Source organism: Leuciscus leuciscus (assembly GCF_965113295.1).
Source record: "Leuciscus leuciscus genome assembly, chromosome: 14".
Taxonomy (NCBI): domain Eukaryota; kingdom Metazoa; phylum Chordata; class Actinopteri; order Cypriniformes; family Leuciscidae; genus Leuciscus; species Leuciscus leuciscus.
Genome location: NC_138738.1, coordinates 31,698,553 through 31,726,041, shown reverse-complemented (window position 1 = coordinate 31,726,041; position 27,489 = coordinate 31,698,553). Strand labels below are relative to the sequence as shown.

Below are 27,489 nucleotides of genomic sequence, written 5' to 3'. Positions count from 1 at the left end.
GACCTCAATAATGAATGTAATGAATTTCCTTCCCCGTTAATAGTATGAAAAATACTGATATTTAATGATATTGAGGGAAAAAAATTGTGATACTATCCCCAGCCCTATCAGACACATAAAATTTTTTTTAAAAAATTTAATAAAATAAAAAATAATGTTTGTGGTGGGCTGGTAAAAATATTTTTACTGTTGAGCCATGGTACATTTCTTTTGAAAAGTTAAATGCATGCTTACCTTTTCTGCATCCAGTGAGTCGAGCACAGAGAGGTGTTCGGACAAAGAAAGCGAGCATGGGGATGCAGAGTGTGCGATGGGTTGGACTTCCTCTGAAGGTGGGATAAACATGTGTCTGCCGTGTGGTCTCTCCTTGTCCTGCTCCATGGGTGAAGCCTTGCTGTGGAGCTCCAGGCTGGCGTTGTGTAGTGCGCTGAGCTCTGAGAGATGAGATACCTGCAGACGAGAGGGGCGCTCTTCGCTGCAGTCCAACCGTCGCAGAACTTCTGGGGAAGACAGGGAGGCGGAGAGGGACGGGTCACGGGAAACTCCTTCGAGGAAGCAGTGGACGTGTTTGGGATGGTGGTCCTGCAGGTTGCAGCGCTGTCGGAGCTGCTCTAGCTCCCTCTGCTGATAGGCCAACTCTTCTTCCTGCACAGCCAGGTCATCCTGCAGACTCCGCAGCTCCGCCTTCAGGTGCTGGTTATGGACCTCGAGATCAGCCAACGCACGATCTTTCGTCTGAAGGTGAAAGATCAAAACAGAAAACTTGATTTTTTGCTGCCATATTGCTGGGGTGTTGAAAGTCAGTGCCAGGTTTAATGCTACACATCTAACTAGGGTGTCATTATACCACAAATTACGTAAAACTGTTACAATTTAAAAGCAGGCAGCATAATGGAAATACATGGCTCTATGGACTACTCAATTCTATCAAAGTATTTTATAAAGTCAATACTGTCATCAATTACTCACCCTCATGTCGTTACAAACCAAAAACACTTTGGTTCATCTTCAAAACACAAATTAACATTAATGAAATTTGAGATTTCTGTCCCTCTATTAAAAGATCATTACACCAAAACTTTGGTGCTTCAAAAATTCATGGTTTGCTCATATATGGATTACTTTTACAACCTCATCTCTCAGGTTTCATTAAAAATATAAACAGATGGATGAAAGTGTTGAAGGTTTGGAACAACATGGTGAGTAATGACAATTTTCATTTGAGTGAACCAACCCTTTAATATTAGTATTAATGTAACTAATATTGTTGAAGTGTTTTGTCTTGTTGCTAGGCTGATTGCTTAGTAATGTGGATAAAAGATAATATACAGGTAAGATTATACAATTACTTTGAACTAAAAATCAATGTGTAACTCACAAATTGCAAACTAAACCTCCATTGACTGATCATCCGATCAGGTTCAGGACCGGTTGACAATATTTTCCCTTACTTAGTGAACTAATTAGCCAGTGAACTCATTATTTTGCAAATCAGGGTTGATAATACATTACTTGGGATAAGACAAGACCTTTGTCTATAAATAGGCAAGTCCTAAATTTGAAAATAAATACATAAATATTTTAACAGATGAACCAGAAGATATCCTAACATGTGGATCAATGAAGGAAATAAACTACTGCACATACCTGTCCCTCTTCCAGTAGCTTCTCAGCTCTCTCTGTGCTGTTACTAAGACCCTCCTTCACTGCTGTAAGCTCCGCCCTTAAAGCATCATGCTCCGCCCTCAGGTGGATCAGCTGCTGTTCCCTCTCACGTAAAGCAGTCTCAGCTTTAGCCAAGGTCTCTTCAGCACATGTCTGCAAACACAAAAACACTGAATGTCACAGTCCTTCACACCACTCACTCAAAATGCATTACATCAGCAGTTTAAAACTCACTTCATTTAGCTAAAGCTATGCTGTGAAAAATGAGTAACAACCTCATTTTTAAAAGTTTAAATGTGCAGCAAGTCTCTTGTAAACAAACTATTCCCAGCTAGCAAGTGAACATGAAAGAATCAAAATAGATAATGTCCAACTTTACAAGTTAAAGCAACCAGGGTTTTGCCTCCTGTTCAATTACAACAAAAAGTACACTTGTCACTCACTAGCAAGAAACAGTTATTTGATAAAATACCTCTCCATTGTACTCTGAACCCAGCAAATATAAATAGAGCGTCTCTCCACCTTACGTTGTGATTAACCAATCCAACATTTAGATCAAGCTTAAAAATAAACCGTTTAAAAGACTTCAGACAGACTTCCTCTTTGTAAATTTACTTCCTGTGTGAAACTCTTCTTGTGTGCCAGAAGGCTGGACTAAATCAGTCTGTTCTCATTCCTCCCCTTTTTTTTTCCCTGCTATAATTTCAGGCACTACAGAGACCGCACACACAACATAGTTGATCTGCGACTAATTAAAGGCTCTGGAAAGCTTAAAACCAAAAGGCAACTTCATAAATAACTCAGTGTTTACATCACAGCACATGGAAAGTTTAAAGTTTACAGTCCAAGTTCATATCAATTACAGTTTGTTTGTATTGCTGTGTTCCTCAAATTCCACCACAAAGAGAAATGAAATCTAATAAATAAACAAGTGTGTGTGTGTGTGTGTGTGTATATATATATATATATATATATGTGTGTTTATGTGTGTGTAAGAGATAGAGATATATATGAAGAGTTCAGATGCAAAAGCCTCTAAATGCCATCTGAAATTTTCTTGTAGAATGATCATTTTTATCAAGCTCGTATATTTAAATTCAATAATTTAACTTAAATGGCAATGAAGATGACCTATTAATTATCATTTAAGTGAAATTACTGAACTTAAATATACATGCTTGATAAAAATGATCATTCTATAAGAAAATTTCAAATGGCATTTAGAGGCTTTTGCATCTGAACTCTTCATATATACACACACACACACACACATACACACACACATACATACACACACACATACATACACACACACATACATACACACACACATACATACACACACACATACATACACACACACATACATACACACACACATACATACACACACACACACACACACCAGGTTTAATTAATTATTATTATTTTTTACAAGTATCTCACCAGTACTTCTTTTTGGGCTTCCCCTTGTTTAGCCACCATCTCCTCCTGTTGCTCATGTAGTTCTTTTATGTAGTTTATCTTTGATGTCATTTCCTGTTTCAAGTGCTCTATTTCCTCCTGGAGATATCCCTCCCGTTTTCTCAGAGCCTCTCTCTCCATGTACAGTTCTTTTTTGCCGGTCTCCAAGGCACTGATGTTGGTTCTGCCTTCTTGGACGTTCTCCTCAAGCTCTGTGAGTGTGGACTGTAAAGCGGCCAGATCATTCTCATACTGCTCCTCTTTGTGCTGCAGCTCTGAGATCTGGCTTTCCAGAAGCTCCTTCTCAACACGCTGGTTCTTCGCCTCCTCTTGCAGCATGTCAAGCTCCTGCTGGACCTCATCTTTTCTCTCCTCCACCCTTCTCAACTGGAGCTCAGATTCTCTCATGCTGGACTGATGAGCTCGCTCTGTATCTTCCAACTCTTCCACACGGGCCGCCAATCGCTCAGCTTCTGTCCGTTTCTCCTCTAGCTGTACTTTCAGCTCATTCGCCTCCTGTTCCAACAGGACCACCTTCCCCCTTTCCTCTCCAAGACTCCGGCCAAGCGCCTCCACCTGACTTCCATACTGTTCCTCCTGGGAGAGCAACAGCCTCTGAAGAGAATCCTTCTCCGCGACGGCACGTTCCAGCTCAATCTTTAACTCCTGCAAGCGAGCACGAGACGACTGCAGCGTGTGGCTGCTGAGCTCCTGGCACAGGCTTTCCTCAGATGCCCTCTGTTGGCGGGGAAGAGTGGACCAGGGAAAGTCCGATGACTCTGGGCTATCAGTGCTAGGGTCACTGACCTCGTGATGGTTGGGGTCAAGCTGGCTCAACTCCTCTTGAAGCTTGTTAATAACCTCATGGAGCTGCTCGGTCTCCTCTTCCTTTGCCTGCCGTAAACGTTCCTGGTCACAACGAAGACGTTCGACCTGAGAGCGCAGCTCTTCTATCTCAGCTTGCTTTTCCTCTAGTGTCTGAAAATGGTAATGAGGACAAGTTACAAGTCAGCAGCATATTTAATCAGTACAAAATAAATTACGGAAGTCTTCAAACTAAGCAAGACACTAAACCTTAGATTTACTTTCCTTGTGATAACTGTACTTCAAGTCACTTTTGATTATAGAATAAGCTAAAATATACATTAAAAGAAGCAGAAAGAGATCAATGAAGTTTTAGAAACATGAAATGAGATGCGCCCACTTCCTGAATATTAGGTATGGGAATTTAAAGGAATGTTTTAGATTCTTCGTTATTCTAGTTACATTAACAATTCTTTCTGTATTTCTGAAGAATTTGTGTGTGTGGGTTGGGATATAAAAAATAAATGACAAATGTAATAATTTTCAAAAGGTTTGTTTACACAAAGCTTTTCACAGATGTAACGAAATAATGAATCCTATATTAAATAAATACTAAAACAATGAATAAAATGTGCTAACATTATTCAATGAATCCTAGATTAAATAAATACTAAAACAATTAATAAAACATGCTAACATTTTTCAATCAATTTCATAAAAAACCTCTGACCTCAATAATACTTGTGCATAACATTATTAAAATCAAAAGTTAGTTCACAGTGCTTTAATGTTAACAAATACATGAACAAAGTGAATGATGTTTTATTAACTAACATTAAGAAAGATTAATACTGTAAAAATGGTATTGCTCATAGGTTCATGTTACATTAATGTTAACGACTAAAACATTGTTACCATTATTATTATTATTATTATTATTATTATTATATAATATCTTTACTAGGCTTTTAATTAGTTATAAACCTAAAGTGCTACATAACTCTATAAAAGTAACTATCCTTGGTCGAGTCAAGTTATTGGGTCAAACTTATTCAGTAACAGCTCTGACTGATTTTATGTTTTTGATTCACTAAGAAGATCTGATGACTAAAACTCATGTTTAGGAATCGGACACACTTGTCGTACCTTATTATCGTTGGTCATGTCCAGCTCCTGCTGCAGCTGGAGGATCTGCTGATTTAAGTGGTCGATCTCCATATTCTTCTCCTCCAGAAGAGCAGAAGGTAGCTGAAGGATGGATTCATCACTGCCCTCTTCTAGCCGCCTTGTCAGAGCGTCCACAGTCTCCTAAGGACAGACAAATGAGGATGAGGACCTTTTCACATTCTCCATAAAACTCCCCAAGCATATTCTATGAAGGTACTGTGCTATGAATACAATTTATCCAAGGTCGTGAACATACTGGCCACAGGCCACCACAATAAAGCCCCTTTCACACAGCGCTTTGAACCCGGGAAATTGCCGGCAAATTGCCAGAGTGCCTTCTTTGTGAACGCAAACACGACCCGGGATTGATGCCGGGTTGGGGACCTAGTAACATTGCCGTGTTCAGTCCCGGAACGCGCGCTGTGTGAACAAAAGCCGTAATAATGCCATGTCGTAGTGATGACGCTGAAGCGCGGGATCGTTCGCCAGCTGTGAAATGGTACGTAATGCGCAAGTTTATGATCGAATCAGAGAAAAAAAAAATGCACAAGCGTGGTCATAAGCAAACTTAAGACGCTGCTGAGACATCACAAGTCACATCGATGTCACGTGTCTTTACGGGATTTTTACGGGTTGTGTGTGAACGCACTCTCTGATTCCGGAAAATCACTGGCAGTGTGAATGAACCAAAATCAAACGAACCCGGGTTAAATCCCGGGTTACTTTATCCGTGTATTTTCCGGAATCTCTGTGTGAAAGGGGCTTAAGACTACCAGACTACAGTCATTATACAACTATACGGAGCCAGAGCCTTACCTGCAGGTGTGTGATGTGAGCGTGGAGCTGCTCTTCCGTTGCTCTGCTCTCTCTGTCTTTGAGCTCCAGCTGTAGTGTTAGTTGTCCGACCTCTTCCTCCCTCACTACTACATCCTTCTCAAGCTCACTTATACGCTCCGACAGCAACTCCACCTAAGAGACAAAAAGTTTCAATGTAACAAAGAAAAAACATTAAGTGGTCAAGAAACAAAATTAGATCTTACTCATAAATCTGAGGTTTTGTCTTAGAAATAGAAACCATACAAATGTTCACAGTTGATTTCTGACAATGCCTGGTGGTAAGCCATACAGTGTAATGTTACTGCTAAAATCAAACATGTTCTCATTGGCTGCAATTCTCATTTCCGCAGCACAAAAAAATAGAATATCTGTAAAAATAGCTGTAATAAATATGGAAGTTGCTGCAATTGATTGCAATTGGGGAGGAAATCAAAGCAAATCATTCTGATGACAGACTTGGCTCAGGCATTTCAGAACGGTCAAACCAACAATTGAGATGCTGTGCGATGTGATTGGTTCCGCTGGTTAGTCCAGTTATCCAAACCACATCCACTGTTGAGGCAAAGTCACTTGAGTTTGTTGCGCATCGAGGGATTTATTGGGTAAATGTGTTTCCATCATAGTTTATGTGCACATCTTCTTATCGGATAGAGATATCCGCCTCAAGTGTGTGGATAAATTGTTTAGAATTACTGGCATATTGGAGATTGGAGATGGAGATAATGGTGTATAAAATAGATAGCTTGAATGGAGTGCCGAATTGCAGAGCTTGTGCAAACATATCCATGATCAAATGCTTTCTTAAATGCCGTTTTCTCACCACTGTCATTTTTGTTGTGCGCTTATTTTGTTGTAATTAAGAGTGAAGCGTGTTGCACATATTTCCATATTCATCTAATCGACACTCTCAGCAGTTTTTGGATGTCTGCTAGCAGAATACCACTGCAAAGGTATTTCAAACTTTTTACCCACAAGCTAAGAATAAAAATGAACCAAGTATTTTGTTTAGAGAACTAACTTAAAGACCTCTATACTCATTGTAAAGCAAATGCAAACTTGTTACTTGGATACTGTTACTCTTGATTGTTCAATCATGACATTCCACAAATCTCTTTCAATCTGCTTAATCCTGCGCTTGATATACACACACCTGTTCTTCTTTGGTCTGCAGATCCTGTTGAGTGGCTTCCAGCTGTTCTCGGAGGTTAGGGTCAGGGGTCACATCAGGGAAGCGGTGTCTGGTTTCATCGAGTTTGGACTGTAAGGCAGAGATCTGGAGCTTATTAGCATACTGCTGCTGCTGCAAAGCTTCTTTATCCTGAAAGAACGAACACACAGATCAGAATGGGTTAGAACTATAGATATTGGTGCAAAATGGAAAATTAATTGAATTAATTAACTGAAGCAGTGACTACTAGAGAACCTAATTCTGGGCCCAAATGTGTGGCAGGTTTTTTTTTGTAAAATCAGAATACATGCAAGGCACATCTGAACTTGTATGTGTAGTTTTGTGCACCTGTGTGAGCTCCTGAAGGTTCTTGCGTGCTTTCTGAAGTTCTTGCTCCAGCTGTGTGACAGTTCGGCTGGCCTCCGCACAGCTCAGCAACGCCTGCTCCAACTCACGGATACGAGTTGCCAATTTCTCAATCTCTTCATTACGCTCTTCCACATCAAGCTGGCACTGCTCTTTTGCTGACAACAGTATACCATAGTCTTCTATCTTATCTTTGATCAGAGCCTGAAGGTTTTCCACCTGTACAAATCACACAAATACAGAATATAGACCTAAACAGAGTGTGTGAATATTTTAATACAAATCAGGGCTCCAGACTTACATTTGAGAGCAGGAGCACTGGTGCCACTAAGTTCTACAGATGGTGGCGCCTGATATGGTAGCACACATTTGACTATGAGCTGGAGTTGAGATTAAAATGAAATGAACTTTTATTAAAGTCACCCTCATGTCGTTCCACACCCGCAAGACTTTCGTTTACGCAAATGAAGATCTTTTTAATGAAATCTGAGAGCTTTCCTTTCTGTCCCTCCATTGACAGCTACGCAACTACCACTTTCAAGGCCCAGAAAGTACTTTACACGAGTGCTTTGTTTGCACACGCACAATTTTTTTTTTAACCATTTTATTAACAAAATATTACTCTCCAACACGCGCTGCTCAGAGCACCACGGTGCACGCGTGTTGTTGATGCGAGAGCGGACGTTGCGCGAACAAGCTTGATAGTTGTGTCAATGGAGGGACCGAAATCCCTCAGATTTTAAAAAGATCTTAATTTGTGTTCCGAAGATGAATAAATGTCTTACGGGTTTGGAACAAAATAAGGGCGAGTAAATGATGAGAACATTTTTATTTTTGGATGAACTAACCCTTTAACAAAAGTAATGTTTAACAACCTAATTTACAGGGAAAAATTGTAATATCCTAACCGTATTAAATTTACCATTGTTTTTCTATACAGTATCTATAGTATTCTATAGTATACTGAGCGACAGCTTTAGTGGTTATAAAAGGAGCACTTATTACTTGCTTTCTGTGTAATTCAGTCGCAATTAAGAATTTTATTGGGGCAAAACATCTTACCTCCTTTAATAAAATTTTTTAAAAAAGATTTCTTGATACATTGATTATTTTATAATAGTGATTTCATAATGTCTAAATGTAAATTCAAAAGCAAAACCAGGAAGTGTAAATGGCGAATAAGTCAACAAGTGCTCTTCTGAAGCCACCTACTGGTTATACTGTAGTAGTAATTTCATGTCTTTCATTTTTAATGAAAGGCTTTGGGCAAAGTAGTGGTGGCACCAGTGTGACCTCTAACAAAATGTATTTACACTGGCAGGAAAAAAGGTCATGTTGGAATATAAGTGAATAAAACAACAGTTTTGCCAAGGATGGAGACTTTTAAAGGGGCTACAAGACAATCATAAAAGGAACAGATAAAGATGAGCCAAGATGGACGTAAGCAAAGACATTTGAGAGGAAAGAGGATAAGCATGTGTTTGAGTTTCAATGGGTGGATGAAAGTGGAAAAAACAATAACATGAGTTACAGATGCAACTGATGTACTGCATATCTGCTGAAAAAAGGTTTGACAAGCAAGACAACTTAACGCAAAATAACTATCACATGCTCTACTACTTTAATCGCTGCATAAGCCATGCATATCTGCTACAAGCCCAGCACATTAATGACTACAGCTGGATAACATACCTGAAGAACCAAGTCCTCAATCTACATCATTCAGTTAGGGAGAAAAAAAAAAGCATCTACATGAAAACATTCAAATCATTCAGAGATGTCAAGGTTATAGTTTGTGTCACAGAGTATGTGAGCAATCTGGTACAGAAGGGTAGTGGGTTTTAAAAATGTTGCCTGTGAAGCATAGAATTTTTTTATGTTGTTTCTTGCTTCAAGATCAGTCTGTAAATCACACCATCAAGATAAATACAGGCATGTTAAGTCTTTAACAGTTAATTTTTTTTAATAAAATGCTTTCTATTCAAAGAAGCCTGAAAAAAGCATCACTTTCAGTTTCCATAAAAATATTGAGCAGCACAACCTTCGAAAAGAAAGGTTTCTTGAGCATCAGATTAGCGTATTAGTATCATTTCTAAAGGATCATGTGACTGGAGTAATGATGCTGAAAATTGAGCTTTGCCATCCCATCACAGGAATAAATTAATTAAGATATAATAAAACAAAACAAAAATTTGCTCACATACTCTTGTCACAGATTATCCAATATTCACAAAAAAACGGTGTCAGACTGTTCAGACAATGACACATCTAAAGTTCTAGACATTGCCCCTTACCCTTTGACCCTTGCTGTCCCCTCCTGCGTGTCCTTTAGATGGATGTCTCAGCTGAGCTTCCAGATTCTTGATTTCCTGCTGAAATTCATCTCTCTCATGCTCCCGTTCCACTGCTTGTTCCTGTACAAGCATAGTCATTTATTTGCCTAAGCTTACGCCAAGTATAAAATATTCACATTTTTCTCTCAGCACCAGACAAGGTGTGAATAGTTTTGGTACAAAGAACTTAAGACAAACTGTTGGAAACACTTACATCTATGAACTGGCGGTTATGTTTGAGCTGTTTCTCCAGAGCATTAATGTGTTGCTGCAGGTCTTCAGTCTGCAGGCGGTGCTGTTCCTCCAGCTGATGTCCACGGCTCTCCTGCTCCTCCAGGGCCTGTTCCAGCATCTGCAGACGGGACGCCAACCCACCGCAGTCCTTCTCCGCCTGCCGCTGTACCTCCACACACTCCTGCCCCAGACGCTCAGCCTCCGCTAGCAGAGCTGCACAGAGCCCAGGAGGACCAATGAATAAAACGTGCAACAACAGATCTCATGTCAACAAAACTCACACAAACTGCAAATGCAAATTAAGATGCAAACATGCACAGGAGCTCCGGATCATTTGTGCATTCTCAATGCACAAATAAAAGCACAGCAAACTGGATCGAGAAGAAATTGGCAAAGAAAGATTCATAAGAAAAAATTTAAAAGTACTTGGACCTTCAAAACCAAAGGTTTAGAACAAGTTAGACTGCAAAAAAAGATCACAGGATAAGCAAGAGCATTAATAAACCACAAATTAAAAAATAAATAAACTGCAAACTTCATCTGAAATGGATGCATTTAGTGTCCAAAAATGTACAGTTATTATTTTCTCAACTCAAACATTTACGTCAGCCGCAGATTATCATCACAAACCTGTCTCTTCCTCTGCGTCGAGGAAGCCTACAGAGCAGAAAGAATTTGTAGGATGAAACTAAACCCTTCCATCATAAGCACACAACCTTAAAATGTCACTGTGTGCAAAGTAACACGCATATTTAACAGGCCATGACTATTCGGCAATGAACCAAATGACAAAACAAATGTTACATAACTGCATGTTATGTAATTCAATCTGGGAATTAAACTAAAGCACGTCATCTTAAACGAAATCACACCCCTTCCTCTCTCACCCTTCTCCGTGTCTCCGAGGCTGGCCGTCAGGGCTTCTCTCTGACGCAGGAGGAGGGCATGATTTTCATTGAGCTGCTGCAGTTGGATGCGTGTGCTCTCCAGCTCCTCTGCCAGACGCTGCTCCTGCGTCTCCTTCTGCTGAAGCGCCTCCTCCAAAATGGCTTTCTCAGCTATGTAGCCTTCCATCAAACCTAGAGCCACACATGTAAATGCACACAAGAGAGCAAATAAGTTGTGAAAGCGAATGACATTGAAGTAGGGATACACAAATATTAAACATTCATAAACAACAGACCGTAAACACGGAAGTCCTGACCTTCGGCCTTGTGCAGCTCCAATTGCAGTTGGCTCTTCAGACTTGCTTCATGATCCAGCTGCTCCAAGAGCTGAGAGTTTTGAAACAGCAAAGATGCTCCGGCCTCACCTCCGTCTCTGAATTGCTCATTTAGTACGGCCTGCAGACCACACATCTGCTCCAACTACAGCAGAAAAAGACAAAGAGAGAAGACAGACATATGGGTTAATGGGAATATGGGTTAAACAGTTCCTAAAAAGAACTTGTTCAAATCCATCATATTATCATATTGAATTATGGTCTGAATCTCAAATACTACCATTCAAAAGTTAGAGGCCAGTTTTTGATTTTTCAAGGATTGTTTATTTTCTTATTCAGCAAGGATGCATTAAATTCATCATACGTGACAGCAGGGTTGTTACTGTAAACTAAAACTATTAAAAACATTAGTAAATAACTAAACTAAGTTTAGGCACAAAATTTACTAACTGGAAATGAATAAAAAATAAAAAATAAATGAAACCTAAATAGTGCTATTATTTAAAAAAAATTAAGAATTACTAAAAATGTAATTAAATCTGAAAATATAAACAATTAATAGTATATAAAAACGAAAATAACACTGTGATAGAAACTTTTGTAACATTATAAATGTTTTTACTATCATCATTTTTGATTCCACAAAAACATTAAGCAGAAGAACAACATTATAATAACAAGAAATGTTTCTTGAGCACCAAATCAGCATATAAGAATGATTTCTAAAGGATCATGTGACACTGAAGACTGAAGCAATGGCTGCTGAAAATTCAGCTTTGCCATCACAGGAATACATTTAAATATTAAATATCTAAATTTTTAAATATTAAAGTTTAAAACTGATATTTCAAATTGCAATAATTTTTCACTACTACTGGTCTTACTGTATTTTTTATAAATAAAGCAACCTTTGTAAGCATCATATACTTTAAACAAACAAACAAACAAACAAACAAACAAACCATTTACCAACCCCAAACTTTTGAACGGCAATGTACTCAAGTATGAAAAGTACATACTAAGCTGGAAATAAGTTTATTTAAATTAAAGCATGAGGAAATGCCACAAAACTGATAACAAATCATTTAGTGCACATACATGTGCATAAATATAATGGATCACTAACTGTTCCTCCCTAGCATTGCACTTCCACATGCTTGCACTTCCACATGCTTGTGGCCACCAATATTAGTTACTCTGTCTACACAATAAACAGTATGCAAATTCAGAAGTCAGAAGTGGGTAGGATAGGGAAGTGTCTCTGAGCACGGCACCTGCTGTGAGGACTCAGAGAGCAGCTCCAGTAGTTTATCCACAGCAGTGCGCAGACGTGTACAGGATCCCAGCATGAGTTCCTCTCCCTCTGCCTCCATCTCCCCCTCCGGCCCAGAGAACACGCTCTCACACAGCCTCTGAGACAACTCCAACCCCTCGTCCACAGCTGAAGACCACACACTACAATCAGCCTCTCCCTCCGTGCCAATCACCTCTCCTGAAAAAACACAAAAAACAGACCGATAAATTAATTGTTAAAATCTGTTTGAAAGTCAACAACAAATATTAAACGATAATGGAACATTGAGATTATTAGCCAAAGGTTTCCTTCCAAATATTAAGATGGTGCAAAATAAATGCTAATTTGAGCAACTGTGTGTAAGCATGTAATTTATTCTAATTTGCCATCATAAAATATTCGTACATATAAAATATGTATATATTTGAATTAATTTATTTTGAATCATTAATTTGTAAATTTTAATGTGTTTGAAAGACAAAAGCCAACCAAAGACTTAGTGATAATTCAATTAAAAATGTATGTGTTCGTCAGAAGTTTAGATATGATTAGATACGCAATGTTGAGAAAACACTTCTTAAAGTGAAACAATTTCTGTAAATCCAGTGATCAAATGCTTTGGGTCAGTTTTCAGTGATAGGCACATGACTAGTGGCTGGTCTGTGTGTGCAATTCCACAAACCTGGAAGACCTTCTGAACTTATGTTTTAATAGTCATTGATCAATACAGATTTTTCACCCAGCAAACTCAAAGAAACGTACCAGTTTCATTTGAATCACGGCTACTCCTAGCGGTCATAGAGATTGGCGTTTTGTCTCCAGACTGACCACCTGATACACAAGCTCCTAACTTGCGGCTTATGTGCTCATCCGTTGCCAAAGTGATCCGAAGCATCTCCATGAGCATCCGCTGTAGTTTGTCACGTGCTGTTTGCAGGTCTTGTCTGATAGGGACAAAAATAAATGTTTAAATGATCAGCTAAAAACATGCTGATTTTTTTTTTTACAACCAGTATGCAAACTGTCAGTTAAAGTTTCCCCAAAATCCCTCTTTCCGCATCTCTGCGGGTCAGCTGACCTTTCCTGTGTGGCCGTGTTGAGGTCTGCTCTGAGCATGGCCAGTAGATTGTCTCCTTCCTGGTTCTCCCGGCCTCTGCGTTGCAGGAGAGTCTCCAGCGTGTCCATCTCTGCCCGCTTACCCTCTAGCTCCACCTGCAGCCCGCTCACCTCCGATCGCAGCTGAGAGACAGGAAAACAGTCATCACATAGGCAACAAAGTGTTTGCCTGAGAGGTGTCAACGCAACTAACTACAAATGAGGAAGAGGTTAACGTCTAGAAGCATCATAAAATAAGCTTTCTGCCAAAGTAAATAGACAACTCCTGTCTGTGGATGCTCCCGTAGTTCTACAGAACGAATCCTTCAGGCTCAAACAGGACAAGCAGTTCAAAGCCAAAAAGAGGGAAAAGAGGGGAAAACAGCCACAAAAGCAGATGAGACAATGTAGCACGCATTTAAATAAGGTTCCTGTAAGAATGTGTGGCGTATTTCACCACCAGCATGCAAAGATGTAACCATAACAACCAGCTCTACCCAAAAAATATTATTATTTTTAATCTAAAAACAAGAAACAAAACACCCAGCTCTACCAAAGCTTACCTAGGCCCTTTGTTACCATTTCCACCCACCACTTCTTATGTAAAAGATTATTGTTGTGTACCAGCATCCAAACCACCTTAAAATAGCAACTCAACTATAAGGAAAGACAGATGAACAAAGCCTGGATTCTGTAAAACCTCTCTTTGCAGGGCTCGACAATCAGGACTGCCCGATGGCCCGGGGTCAAGCATGAACGTCGCTCGGGACAGTTCACGGAACGGTCACTTGCCCAATCGGGCCTGTGCTGCATCGTAATGAAAGTTTAGCATTTGCACATGTTTTTAAGCCTTGCTAGTTTTAATATTCAAGCACAAGACGACACAAAAGAGAAGTTTTGTGCGCGAACACATCCAAAGTGGATGTCCACAAAGCCGCTTCTCAGACAGCACGCGGATACTGAATTGAGTTCTCCTTCATGGTTACTTGTGCTTGAGTGGGCAAATTCACACAAAATCTAAATGCCCGTCTTGGGCATTACATAACATAACAAACAAATGAGAAATAAAACTGTGTGTAACATTATATGGGATCCAGGCATTAGGTCTTAAAGTGACAGAGGCCGAATATACCTGATGCTGTCTGTGTTTTTAATGTTAAATCAAACAACACTGCAAAAAAAAAAAAAATCCCCCCCCCAAAAAAAAATCACCTACTGGTCTTAACTGAATGCTGTTATTTTACATTTGATTATTTAATTTCTGTACTAGAAGCCTACTGTTAGATCTACCCATCTATTTGTATCTTTGCTCTGATGTATTTATTTGTGCTATTGCTATTATTTGTTCTTATTGTATTAAATAAGTGACCAGTGAAAAGTTTGGCAGAGCAAATTCAAATTTGAACCACTGGCCAGGTAGAAAAAAAATATATATAGATTTAGCTTTAAGCCCTGCTTTGATTAAGTCATGTGACCAAGACCCATTGTTGCCGTCCCACCTAATCTCAATACTAAAAATATTTGTTATTATTAATTAATAATATTATTACTACTACTAAATTTAAATGATTCTTCCATTTTATTATAATTCCTATTTAGCTGGAATACACAACTTTTAAATATCGATTTAAACAGATTTGTAAAACACTAAACATCATACGCTTGCTGAATTTGTAAATGGTTGCAGAGAACAGCTGGGCATAATACACTAAATGACTAAGTCATACACACTACCAGACTTTAAGTCACAGCAAAAACATCAAACGTGCGCAGAAACGTGCACCTTGTTTTTAGAAGTCAGTCGGATGAAAGCAATGAGTGTTCTAAAATCAGCTCAAAATACTGGACTCAAAGTCTGTGTGCCCATCATACACTACTTGATTTTCTGTGAAATCTGTCAACTAGCATCAACTCATCCAGACTGTAAACCAGGGCAAAAATCTGTGCAAAATGTGTGTAGAGTATTCCAGCCTTTATATACAAATTAAAGGAACACTGAAAAACTTCAAGTATTATATTCTATTGCTTGTCTCGTCTTTCTTTGTTCAATATTATTTTAATTCTTTAATATTGATACTTTAATATTTCAAATCACTGCTTCAAGTTTAAGTAAATATTAATGCTACACTGAGCTGACTGCTCTTTTGCTGTAGCTGTGTGACGAGTTGACTGATTGGGTGTTGTACCTGTGACACTACAGTGTCCAGCTGCTGTAGTTGTGCAGTAAGTTGGCTCATCTTGTCACTGTAGGAGAGTTCAGTTTGCTCATGTTGCTGTCTTAAAGCCCTTTCCAGCTCCTCAAGAGCAACAGCCTTTTCCTGGTCACTCTCCTCCTGAAACACACACATACACGTCATGAGCAACACTGCAGAAAAACAATGACTCACATTTCACTCTCAGCCTCACACTCTCCCCTCAAACAAACATAAGCCAAACTATCTGAATGTAATGGATCAAAATTTACCCAGTGATCTCTATAAAGAACAAAAATAAAATGATCATTGACACAAAAAAAAGCCCCACACAAACCTCACATCCACATTCAGTCAGCCATCACTCACGTGTCCCTACACTTCCTCCCATCTGTAGGATTAATGCTGTCAGAGGTCCTCTCTAATGCTCCAAAAGGGAAAGAGGCCAACTGACAAACCAACCAGTGTAAAATGTCAGAAAGTCCCCGTGCAGAGAGAGATTTGAGCTAGAGAACAGCTCTACAAGGTCAAATGCAAAAGTCTGACAGCATCCAATCCAGAGAAAAGGTTTTCTGTGAATGATGGAAGCTATATTGTACAGTACACGGTGGGGATTAGTCTTAATTTGAGCTTAGAGTGGACCGTCCCCCAACTCCAGATGTTAACTCCCTCCCCCAATAAGCTCAGCTATTGTTTATAACAGTGTTTGTGAGAGTAGCAAATACACTTTCTCATACTGAACAATACAGTCACAGCAATAATGACAACAAGAACAAGTCGAAGGAAAAATGTTGAAAAATTATCCGAGTCTGTGACTTGTCCGAGTCACATTTAATATGATGAATAAATACTGATTTAATAAGTTGGGGTGAGAAGCAGGCTTGTAAGTAAAGTGAGCCATACTCTTTCTTAGCCGTAATTTTGAGCCAATGTTACTGTTACAGTTACTGCCTATTAAAGTTTAAGTGTAGAGAAGTAGATTACTGTTTCTCATGAATATTACTTAAACCCCAAATTACTAATTTTGAATTTATGACATTTAAAGGCCTCAATTTAACAAAATTAATAAATAGTACCATGTTCCCCTTTTGTTTTATTCCAAGATTGGTTATTAAACAATGTTGATTCTGAACTTGCCCTGATTTATGTCTATTTAATACAGGGATATTATGAATGAAACACACACACAAAAAAAAAAATCATGTTAACAAACTTATTTCAGCTAGTTTCAACATTTCTCATTTTCATTTAGTTTAGTAAATAAAAATGAAAACAGAAAATATAATTATGAACATCTAATTCAAAATATGAATATAAACTACAATAAGATCTCAATGATACTAAAATAACACTAATTAAACAGGCTGAGACACACATTCAAAAGCAAAAGTTTAAAATACTCAAGACATATTGAACTGAACATATGTACTGAAATTGATTTATGTACTAATATAATACATCCGAATTAGAGGTCGATCGATACTGGATTTTGCTAATACAATGCGTTTGAAGAGTCATGAAACCCTAAAACACATTTTTAAGATCTTTTGATTATTTTATAGATATGTACAGGTTGCACATTAATTAAAACAACTATAGTACTCATTACGTTTATTGTGGTTATTTTTTAGTTTTTTTGGAGCCACTTCATTCTCCCGGTTTAAAAAGCAAAGTTTAACCAACGGGAGGTATATGCGTTAAATTGGAGTGGTGATTGGCTGCCGTGGCTGGTAGGGGTGTGATGGTTATTATATAACCGTGAGACTGACGGTTATAGTTGAACACCGTCATTAGAACTCTATAATTTTTTAATCATAGAGAATGTTTAAATACTACTTAAAAACAATTGTTAACAGTCTGTGTTATTAATGGTCTACGTCGTTTCCAACTGTTTTTGATTCTTTGCCAAGTACCCCCTGACCGACCGCCAATCATTTGAGATAGAAATAAAAGCTATGACTATGATATAGTGATGTGCCATCATTATGAGACTATTAAACAAATGAAAAACAACGTATCATTACCGATAACTGATCGTGCAATTTAATTACCCCTTGACTGGCCCCAAACATGTTTGATAAAAGAAACATATACAGTGTGTATATAGCCTATATGATGTGCATTACATTTTAGCTCAAAAACAATTGTAATAAAAGATAGGATCATAAGATGCGCAATATATCGGGAGACATGGTTTTTACCACTTAATGAAGTTTTGTTTTGTAAATCGTCAGACATGATTTTTACCACTTCCTTAAGTTTTGCTTTGTAGAAAGCCTTTCTTTAAAGCAAAATTCGTTTTGTATCTTAATTTTAATAAATGTTTCATCAACCAATTGCATGTATTTAATAAATAAAAAGCAAATATAGCAGACAATATAATAACCGTGACATGGAGGCGCCGGTGAGCCGCGTTCACTTGCATTGCATTGTGAACTAGAGCGCATCTCATCGTAAATGAATGAAACTCAGCGTAGGCCTATGCCTCATACATTAGCATTAAATATCTTTGCTGCATCCTTTCTAGAACAGACAAGGGCTTTCTTGCGGCTCGCATCAGCAGAGCATTGCATCGGCCATAAACCGCAAAACAATCAGCGGTTGGCAGGCGGGTGCGGCTTTGAAATTTGGTCCAAAAACGTTGCTGCGGATGATGAGTTTTGTGATGCGGTTGTGGATGAAATACCGGATTTATTTAAAACAAAGCATGTTCATTGCAAAGTTTTTTTTTTTTAAGGATTTGTTTACGGTGTGTGATTCATTTAATGGAAAGCACATTCACTGCTAGTTGTCTTGCTGTTAATTTTTAAATAAACGTAGAGCAAGTAGCTAATCAGTGTCTGCTCGTTTACTCAAACTAAGTTGTCCTATAACAGACGAACGGCTTAAAATCAGGAGATTCTAATTTAAGACTTAAGACTTTTTAATGCCCTGCAGGAACTCTGTTGGTTGTTGTATAGAACATTAAAAAAAACTCTACCATTGTTTTTGGTGCAAGAAACCATGACCAATAAACATACACTTTATCGGGAAATAGAAGCGAAGGATATTAGATCGCAGATTTCATCTGTTGGCAATGATTTTATTGCTTCTGTTGACCCTCCGAACCAATTAACCAGTTTTATGCCTGTTTCTTTGCAGCAGCTTAATGATATAACTGCTTATATGAAGCCCACCAGGTCTCCTGGTGATGTGCTCCCTTCTTCTCTGTTTAAGAAGGTACTTGATTCAATTGGCCCAAGTATTCTGTTTATTATGAATACTAGTTTGTCATCTGGTGTTGTTCCGGTTAGTTTTAAGCATGCGGTTATTCAGCCCCTTTTTAAAAAAAACGGCTTAGATCCCTTTGACTTGAGTAGTTATCGTCCGATTTAAAAATTGCCATTTATTTCTAAGATACTGGAAAAAATTGTGAATGCACAGCTTAATGATTTTTTAACGAGAAATAACATTTCCGATAGATTCCAGTCAGGTTTTAGAGCTGGTCATAGTACCGAATCTGCTCTTTTAAGGGTCTCTAATGATATCCTGCGAGGTGTTGATTCTGGAAACCGTGTTGTTTTGCTCTTGTTAGATCTTACAGCGGCATTTGATACAGTTGATCATAGCATTCTCATTGATCGTCTTAGGGATCAGGTTGGTATTCAGGGCTTAGCCCTGAAATGGTTCTATTCCTATTTGAAGAATAGGACTTTTTCAGTCAATTTAGGTGATTATTTTTCTTCCGTTACACCTCTTGTGTGTGGGGTTCCACAGGGCTCTATACTGGGACCAATTTTATTTTCCCTTTATATGCTCCCTCTAGGTTTGATTTTTGATAAATTTGGGATTCAGTATCATCTGTATGCGGACGATTCTCAAATTTATTTACCACTGAAACATGGGCATCAATTTGCCATTCAGTCTCTTCAGGCATGTCTGGCCGAAGTTAAGTGTTGGCTTGCGAATAACTTTCTCCAATTAAATGAGGATAAGACCGAGATGATTTTATTTGGAAATAAGGGGTGTGTGGATGATGACTGCCTGGGGTTGTTTCCTGGGAAAAAACTGTCTAGCGTGAGGAACCTTGGTGTCATTTTTGACTCGGAGCTTAAATTTGACCGGCAAATCAATGCTGTTGTTAAGAATAGTTTCTTCCATCTTAGATCACTATCCAAATTGAAATCTATCCTTTCTTTTGACGATATGGAGAAGGTTGTTCATGCCTTTGTGTCATCCCGTTTGGATTATTGCAATGTGTTGTATTTGGGTGTGAGTCAGGCTTCTCTCTCCCGTTTGCAACTCGTTCAGAACTCAGCTGCTAGACTTTTAACCGGTACTAAGAAAAGAGAGCACATTACTCCGGTGTTAATTAAACTACATTGGTTACCTATACGCTACAGAATTCAATACAAAGCGTTGTTGTATGTTTTTAAGTCTCTGCATGGCATAGCACCTGAGTATGTTACTGATTTAATCAGCCGCTGTCAATCCAGTAGATCTCTGCGCTCAAATGATCAATTGCTTCTCATGGTTCCGCGATCCCGTTTAAAATGTAAAGGTGATCGGGCATTCTCTGTTGCAGCTCCTAGGCTCTGGAATGACCTTCCTCTGTCTGTAAAAACGTGTCCTTCATTGGGTGTTTTTCAGAGTGCGCTTAACTTATTTGTTTTCTTTAGCATTTGATAATGCTTTGTAAGTTGTGTGTCAAATGTTTGCATTGTTTTTATGTTTTGTTTTATTTTCTCTTTTATACCTTCTGTACAGCACTTTGGTTCCACTTGTGGTGTTGAAAGTGCTTTATAAATAAAGTTGAGTTGAGTTGAGATATGGCTACTCTAAAACTAACACCACCTCCTCTCACCTTTAACTGTGCAATTCTCTGCTGCAGCTGCTCCTCAGACTTGCATTTGAGAAGTTCTGCCTCTTGCAGGAAGTGGAGGCGTTGCCTTGACGCTTCTTCCTCTAATTCCCTACGAAGAGTCTCCAACTCCCTGGCTGACACTACCCTTAACTCCTGAGCAACAAAGAGGAAGAGAGGAGAGTTAAAGGGATACTCCAAATTTTTTTCGAAATAGGCTCATTTTACAACTCCCCCAGAGTTAAACAGTTGAGTCTTACCGTTTTCAAATCCATTCAGCCGATCTCCGGGTCTGGCGGAACCACTTTTAGCATAGCTTAGCATAGATCATTGAATCGGACAGGACCATTAGCATCTCTCTCAAAAAAATGACCAAAGAGTTTCGATATTTTTCCTATTTAAAACTTGACTCTTCTGTAGTTACATCGTGTACTAAGACCGACGGAAAATGTAAAGTTGCGATTTTCTAGGCTGATATGGCTAGGAACTATACTCTCATTCCAGCGTAATAATCAAGAAACTTTGCTGCCGTACCATGGGTGCAGCAGGCGTAATATGACATGACGCAGCACCTGAAAATAGGTCTAATAGGTTAGACAAACTTAGTCTCGGTCATGTTGGAAGTTACCGTGCTGGGGACTATTTTTACCGAGCTGGGGTCATATCATTACGCCTGCTGGACTCATGGTATGGCAGCAAAGTTTCTTGATTATTATGCAGGAATGAGAGTATAGTTCCTAGCCATATCAGCCTAAAAAAAATCGCAACTTTTCATTTTCCGTCGGTCTTAGTACACGATGTAACTACAGAAGAGTCAAGTTTTAAATAGGAAAAATATCGAAACTCTTTGGTCATTTTTTTGAGAGAGATGCTAATGGTCCTGTCCGATTCAATGATCTATGCTAAGCTATGCTAAAAGTGGTATCGCCAGACCCGGAGTTCGGCTGAATGGATTTGAAAACGGTAAGACTCAACTGTTTAACTCAGGGGGAGTTGTAAAATGAGCCTATTTCCAAAAAAAGTGGAGTATCCCTTTAAGGTAAGAAGCTCTTATCTTCTTACAGTTCAAAACAAGACCCAACCATGCTAAATCCATGCTAAAGGCTGAACACATCTAAACGAAATGACATACCCTTGTCTTCCCGAACACACACACCTGTAGCTGTTGCTGATGTTGAGTGGCCAGCTCATCCAGTTGTTGCTGATGTTGAGTGGCCAGCTCATCCAGTTGTTGCTCATGTTGCTTTTTCTCTGCAGTGGCAATATCAGTGATCTCCAGAAGGGCGGCGCTATGCTGCTTCTCTAAAGCAACTACTTGCCGCTGAAGAGCTTCCAGAGAAGAAAGATGCTCATCATCCAGAGTAGCCCTCTGAGAGGAGACCGCTTCAGACATCTCCGCCTGCATAAGCAAGTTAACACACTTGATGTTGCTCCTGCAAAAACTATACATGGCAAATTAACTAAGCTTAAAAATTTGAGCATTTTTTGTTTCCATCCATCACAGTGCTCACCTGATGGGCTTGATGCAATTCTCTTGCCATGCCCTTGAACTTATCCATATGGACTTTAGCAAGCTCCCTCCTGTGGTCCTCTCTGATGGTTTCCTCCTCCTTTCTCACTCTCTCAATCTCTCGAGTATAGTGTTCTTGAAGGTCACGCAGTTCTCTATCCTTCTCATCCCGTACTGCCTGAATTTCATTCAAGTATGTGCTCTCCAGTGTATCCATGTTTGCCATCAGCCTCTCCTCAAGCTCCTCACTCTCCTGTTTGTGTCGTGCCTGAAGCTCTGCCTCTTGAGCTTCAAGCTGTGCCAGGTTGGTCTCCTGAAGGACGGCCTCTAATTTGTCGAGCTCCGCCTTGTGTTTATTTGTAAGTTCCATCTCCATGGTCTCTAAGGCTGTCTTGTGATTGGTCCTCAGGGACTCCAGTTCCTGCAGGTGGTGTATTTTGAGATCCTGACACTCCTTTTCAAGATTCTGTAATTGTGCAGCTCGCTGGTCCAGGAGTGTTTTCTGGGCCTGCAGCTCCACGGCATGCTGTTCTCTCTGTTGACCCAGGGCAGCATCTCTTTGAAGGGTCAATTTCTCTTCCAGTTGTTTCTGCTCTTCTTGGTGCCTACATGTATGACATACAGATGATATTGATGATCAAATTTACTACATCCAGAAACATTCACCTGTACATTGTTCTGTTATAATAATACAAATATTTTATTTTGTTATTTTTATTGCAAAAGAAAAAGTTAGTAGTAAGTTTAGTAAGAGTTACTTAGAGGGGGGTTGTTCTAAAGCTGCACAATTAATCAAAATAAAAAGGATACCACAAAGTGATCAAAAAGCAAAGGCTGCAAATTATTTTAATACGTGCACAATGTGTATCAGAGTGACGCACGGCACCATGTTTTTACATGCGAGCAGCTCACGATCCAGTGCTTTCAGTGTTTTAGAGCAGCTTGGTTCACAGTAAATCCTGTTCCACATAAAATCCATCTCGAGTTTAGGTTGCTTATTACATGCATTTGGGAATGCAATATGCAGCATCTTCTCATACTTGTAATAAGAAGAGCTTCTCAAAGGAAGAAGGGACCATGTGACTAAATTAAGAGTCAAATATTAGCATTGCAATTTTATTGTACAGTAAAACATAATAGTAATATTTATTATTTTAATATTTTGTTAATACCGGTAATAATAATAATAAATTTGGCCAAATTGTGCAATCCTACAAAACAAAAGCACAGCAAACCTGGAGATGAATAAGCAAACAAATAAATAAATGGAGCAATTCCAAGAGGGTCCTCACACCCAGTGGCGGTTCTACATTGAATTACACCCTGGGCGAGACCCCCTTCGAGCGCCCCCCATAGCAAAAAGGCTAACAAATAAGAGTTATACCCACCAGTTAATATTGCCCCTTCATTCATGACATGGATATCGTAACCATACAGAGAAAACATAGTTGCATACCTTTATCTTTCGCTCGTTTCTAAATTGGGCACCTGATGGCTTTGACCTTTCTTGTCCATCTCTTATTTGGGACTCGACATCGACAATCAACAGATTTCCCCTGATCCCCCCCATACCAACTGTCACTCACGACGAGTCACGACCAGAAGTCAAGACTAAACCAATTTACCTTGGTGGTGGTGACCAAGTAATCGTTTTGTATTACCTATTTTTATTAGCCATTCAGACAATTCAGAAAAACAAAAATGTGCAGGAAATATAGAGGCCTGTATTTATAATATTATGAATGAAATGTGCGTTATTTGGAAGAAAGTGAAGAAAGTCGAGGTGTGACTGACTTAGATAACTATATGGATCCCCCATCCCCCCCCTTGTCCGTTCCATTTGGGAGAGACCCAGAGGTGAACTGTCATCTGCGCCCGCACCTCCGCGCCCCCTCCCCTTTCCCCTTCTCAAACAAACAGCTTCTGTGCACGGTATCTTCTCAGCAAGCAGGGGCGCCTGCAGCTGCAGGGGGCGCAAATTTGCCAATTCCCCACACAGTGAAATGATAGATAATAGAAAACCGCTTCGCGGCGCAGATTATTATATATATATATATTTTTTCTGCTCGTGTGCAGCTGAAAGTGTGTCACATGCAGCGAATAGCCAATCACACAGAACATGGAGAGCGTCAGTTTGATTCACTTCTCGTGAGAGCTGCGCAATTTACTTGTCTGCTGAAGATCATTATGAAAAAAATATCATGAAATTAAAAGCATTTACATGGCAGAAATAAACACTGCTGCAGCAGCAAAAGCTTGAGACAGCAGCGAAAATAAATTATTTACTATATCAATACATGTGATTCAAACAAATATGCCTAATAATGTATACAGTTTCACAAAGAGCTCAAAGGAAAACACGTAAGCTTAATCGGTTTTAAAGCTTTATATATTAAAGCATATATTATATTTATTTTAATTTAAAAGCAAAGTTTAATATTGTGAAATAATTTAATCATATGAATATATTATATGAATTATACAATTATAATTCATATAATATAAATAATTAGCAGCATAAGATTAGCAATTTAGTCTCTAAAATATTTTCACTATAAACTGCTTTAATTTGAAGTGAGAGATACAAGAGGAGTGGCTTTATTGCATCTCAGCTGATTGGTCGAGTTTTGGTCTGCAATAACCCAAAATTAAACCTGCTCCGGAGCAGGTTAGCCGTGTAGCACAAGTTGCCATAGCAATGAAACCCACTAAAAAACAATGCCACCGTCTTGAGCCCGAAAAACCAGAGTTTGCTAAAAACGAATCCTGAACTTACCAGAGTAGAAACTGAAACTGGCTTTGTACAAAAGGCCACAAGACTGAATTTGCCAATAGTATTAAAATTGTATGCCGTTTCAGTGTAATGCAGTCTCTGACCTGCAGAGGGCCTCTTGTAGCTTGCTCTCCATCTGATCTTGAAGTAGAGCGTTCAGTTCTTTCACCTCTGCTGCCATGGTACTCCTTGCAGTGCACATCTCTCTGTCATGCTGAGCCTGAAGTTTCTGCTTCAACGCCACCACCTGAGGGCTCTCTTCACACTCCAGACTCTTCTGCAGTGCTTGAAGGCTCTGCCTTTCCATATCCAGCAGCTTTTGGACCTCCAGAAGCCTCTGCTCAAACTCCTCTTTCTCTTCCAGGGCAGATCTCTGAAGCTGCTCTCTCTGGGAAGCCAAGCGCTCCTCAGCCTGCAATTGGAGTTGCTCCCTCAGTCGGGCCTGCTCTTCAGTCAACTCCTCACTCGCACGATTCCTCTCTGCCTTCTGTGCCTCCTCAAGGCGCACCCTCAAATCTTCGGCAACATCTTTCTGATGCTTTAAAAAAAATAAAAATTATTCATAAAGACACCATTGATAACGGTATTACAGCACTGCTAAAGGGTCTATAATAATCAGCATTAGTTTCATCTGTCTACAGCATGACCACTATTTCTACGCCTTATGACAGTGCTTGGTACCAGCCTATGGCTACAATCTTCACCAAAGCCCTTTTGTCTTAAGTATAAAGGCCTGGTCTCATGCGCACTCTTACGGTCTCCTCCATCTGTCTGAGCTGCTCACGGTGTTGCTCCGCCACTTTCTCCAGTTCCCCTGAGAGCATTAGGGAGAGCTGAGATAGCTGGGTTTCCAGCTGGGTCACCTTGGCCTGGTGCTGCTGAGTCCTCTCCTTCACCTCAGCTTCCACCTGCCTCGCTACGTCTTGTGCAGACTGTAACCGCAACTTGTTTATTTCTTATGAGAAAGAGAGAAAATTAAAACATTGTTTTTGAAGTCTATTGTTAAAAACAGTAATATTGTGAAAGATTGCAATTTAAAATAATCATTTTCCCCTTTATTATACAAAATGTTAATTATTCCTGTGATGTCAAAGCTGAATTTTCAGCATCATTAGCATTGTTGAGCTGCTTAATATTTCTGTGGACGTTACAATATTTGATAAATAAAATAAAACCAATGCTGTTTATTGGACTTTCTATTTATATTAAATAGACATCTTTGTAACATTATAAATGTCTTTACGGTCACGTTTGATCCTTGCTAAAAAAAAAAAAGCATTCATTTCTTATGTATTATATATACACATACACTTTTTTTTTAAAGAAATTAATGCTTTTTTTTTAGCAAGGATATTTAATTTTAGCATATATATATAAATATATATTTGTACTGACCCCAAAATTTCAACGCTAGTGTATTTTCTGAAGAAACCATGAATGGTGTTTCCATGTAAAAGTTGCTTCCATAATGCTAGGGTGTTTTCTTAAGTGTGCAAGTGCGGTTGCTGAGGTGTTCGGAGTGGTTGCCAGGGTTTTTCAAAACGACAAACACTTTAGAACACACTGAACAAAGCTTCACCTTTGATATGGTTGTCTGAGAGTTTGGCACGGAGCTGCTCAAGTTCATGGGCGTGTTTTGTGTTGAGCTGATCGATGTCTTTGTAGTATCGATCAGTGAGCTCAGTGCGAGCCTGGAGTAGATCTTCTTTATAAACTAGAGTCATTCTGGACCGCAGTTGATCCAATTCCTGCTGGTGTCTCTCCTCTAACTGTAGCTGAAGGGAGTCCAGCTCCTCCTGTAAAAAAAAACACAGATAAGTACTCACAAAGAACAGTGACTTGCGCACACACATTAGTTTGTCCCCAACTCATTCTGTTACTAATAAATTGGTCAATGGTAGTGAATTCAAATGGAGCTAGTTTCTGTGTTTTGATGATGAAAGATTAGAAAGAGAATTTTTCTTAAAAATAATGTGAATATGCACAACACAAACAGAAAGTAAATCTAGGTTAAATTTGATTTCAAGTTTATAATCACTGAAACTCAAACAAAACCAACTACAACAATTCACCTTGTGTTTCTCCAGTTGTCTTGTGATCTCCGCCATAGCTTCACTCCTGTCATCTTCACTCTTGCCTTCGGAGAGAAAACTACAAAACACAATATATTTTGTCACCCTGTGTTATGTCCTTTCATGTAGTTTCATTATTTTGTATGTAAAATGTTGTTGTGAGTGTATGTGCGTACACATGATTTGTTTATTTGTTCTGCAAGAATTAGTGCATCAAATATTTCATTATATCCAATATAAAAATGATAGAGGTTTTAATTGAATTCACTCTCTCTACATTAAAGCCTAAATTCAATCTGTTCATCATTTAAAGCGACAGGGTCTCTTAAAAAAAAAAATTGGACTATACCCCTCAATTCATAGGGATTAGTTATATGACATCTTTATGACCTTTTTGAAGCCTCAAAGTGGTAGTTGCATAGCTGTTAATGGAGGGATAGAAGCTCTCAGATT

The 27,489-nt window shown here is 39.0% G+C and overlaps 1 protein-coding gene across 6 annotated transcripts in view; it reads right to left on the bottom strand.

Moving 5' to 3' along the window:
• Positions 1-27,489, bottom strand: part of pcnt (pericentrin) — a 57,485-nt gene that overhangs the window by 14,374 nt on the left and 15,622 nt on the right. For 2 of the 6 annotated variants that reach the window (XM_082190251.1, XM_082190252.1), the window contains exons 16-38: positions 27,037-27,115; positions 26,544-26,760; positions 25,714-25,919; positions 25,069-25,502; positions 22,193-22,796; positions 21,838-22,080; positions 20,685-20,837; positions 15,836-15,982; positions 13,633-13,793; positions 13,317-13,498; positions 12,535-12,752; positions 11,243-11,405; positions 10,926-11,117; positions 10,019-10,251; positions 9,766-9,885; positions 9,164-9,184; positions 7,454-7,690; positions 7,088-7,255; positions 5,917-6,069; positions 5,080-5,241; positions 3,112-4,107; positions 1,648-1,818; positions 235-735 (exon numbers count right to left, since the gene is read on the bottom strand). In XM_082190251.1, the coding sequence (XP_082046377.1) occupies positions 235-735; positions 1,648-1,818; positions 3,112-4,107; positions 5,080-5,241; positions 5,917-6,069; positions 7,088-7,255; positions 7,454-7,690; positions 9,164-9,184; positions 9,766-9,885; positions 10,019-10,251; positions 10,926-11,117; positions 11,243-11,405; positions 12,535-12,752; positions 13,317-13,498; positions 13,633-13,793; positions 15,836-15,982; positions 20,685-20,837; positions 21,838-22,080; positions 22,193-22,796; positions 25,069-25,502; positions 25,714-25,919; positions 26,544-26,760; positions 27,037-27,115 (5,761 nt within the window). The remainder of the gene's footprint in view (positions 1-234; positions 736-1,647; positions 1,819-3,111; positions 4,108-5,079; positions 5,242-5,916; positions 6,070-7,087; positions 7,256-7,453; positions 7,691-9,163; positions 9,185-9,765; positions 9,886-10,018; positions 10,252-10,925; positions 11,118-11,242; positions 11,406-12,534; positions 12,753-13,316; positions 13,499-13,632; positions 13,794-15,835; positions 15,983-20,684; positions 20,838-21,837; positions 22,081-22,192; positions 22,797-25,068; positions 25,503-25,713; positions 25,920-26,543; positions 26,761-27,036; positions 27,116-27,489) is intronic. The other 4 variants (XM_082190253.1, XM_082190254.1, XM_082190256.1 and 1 more) reach the window with 4 other exon arrangements.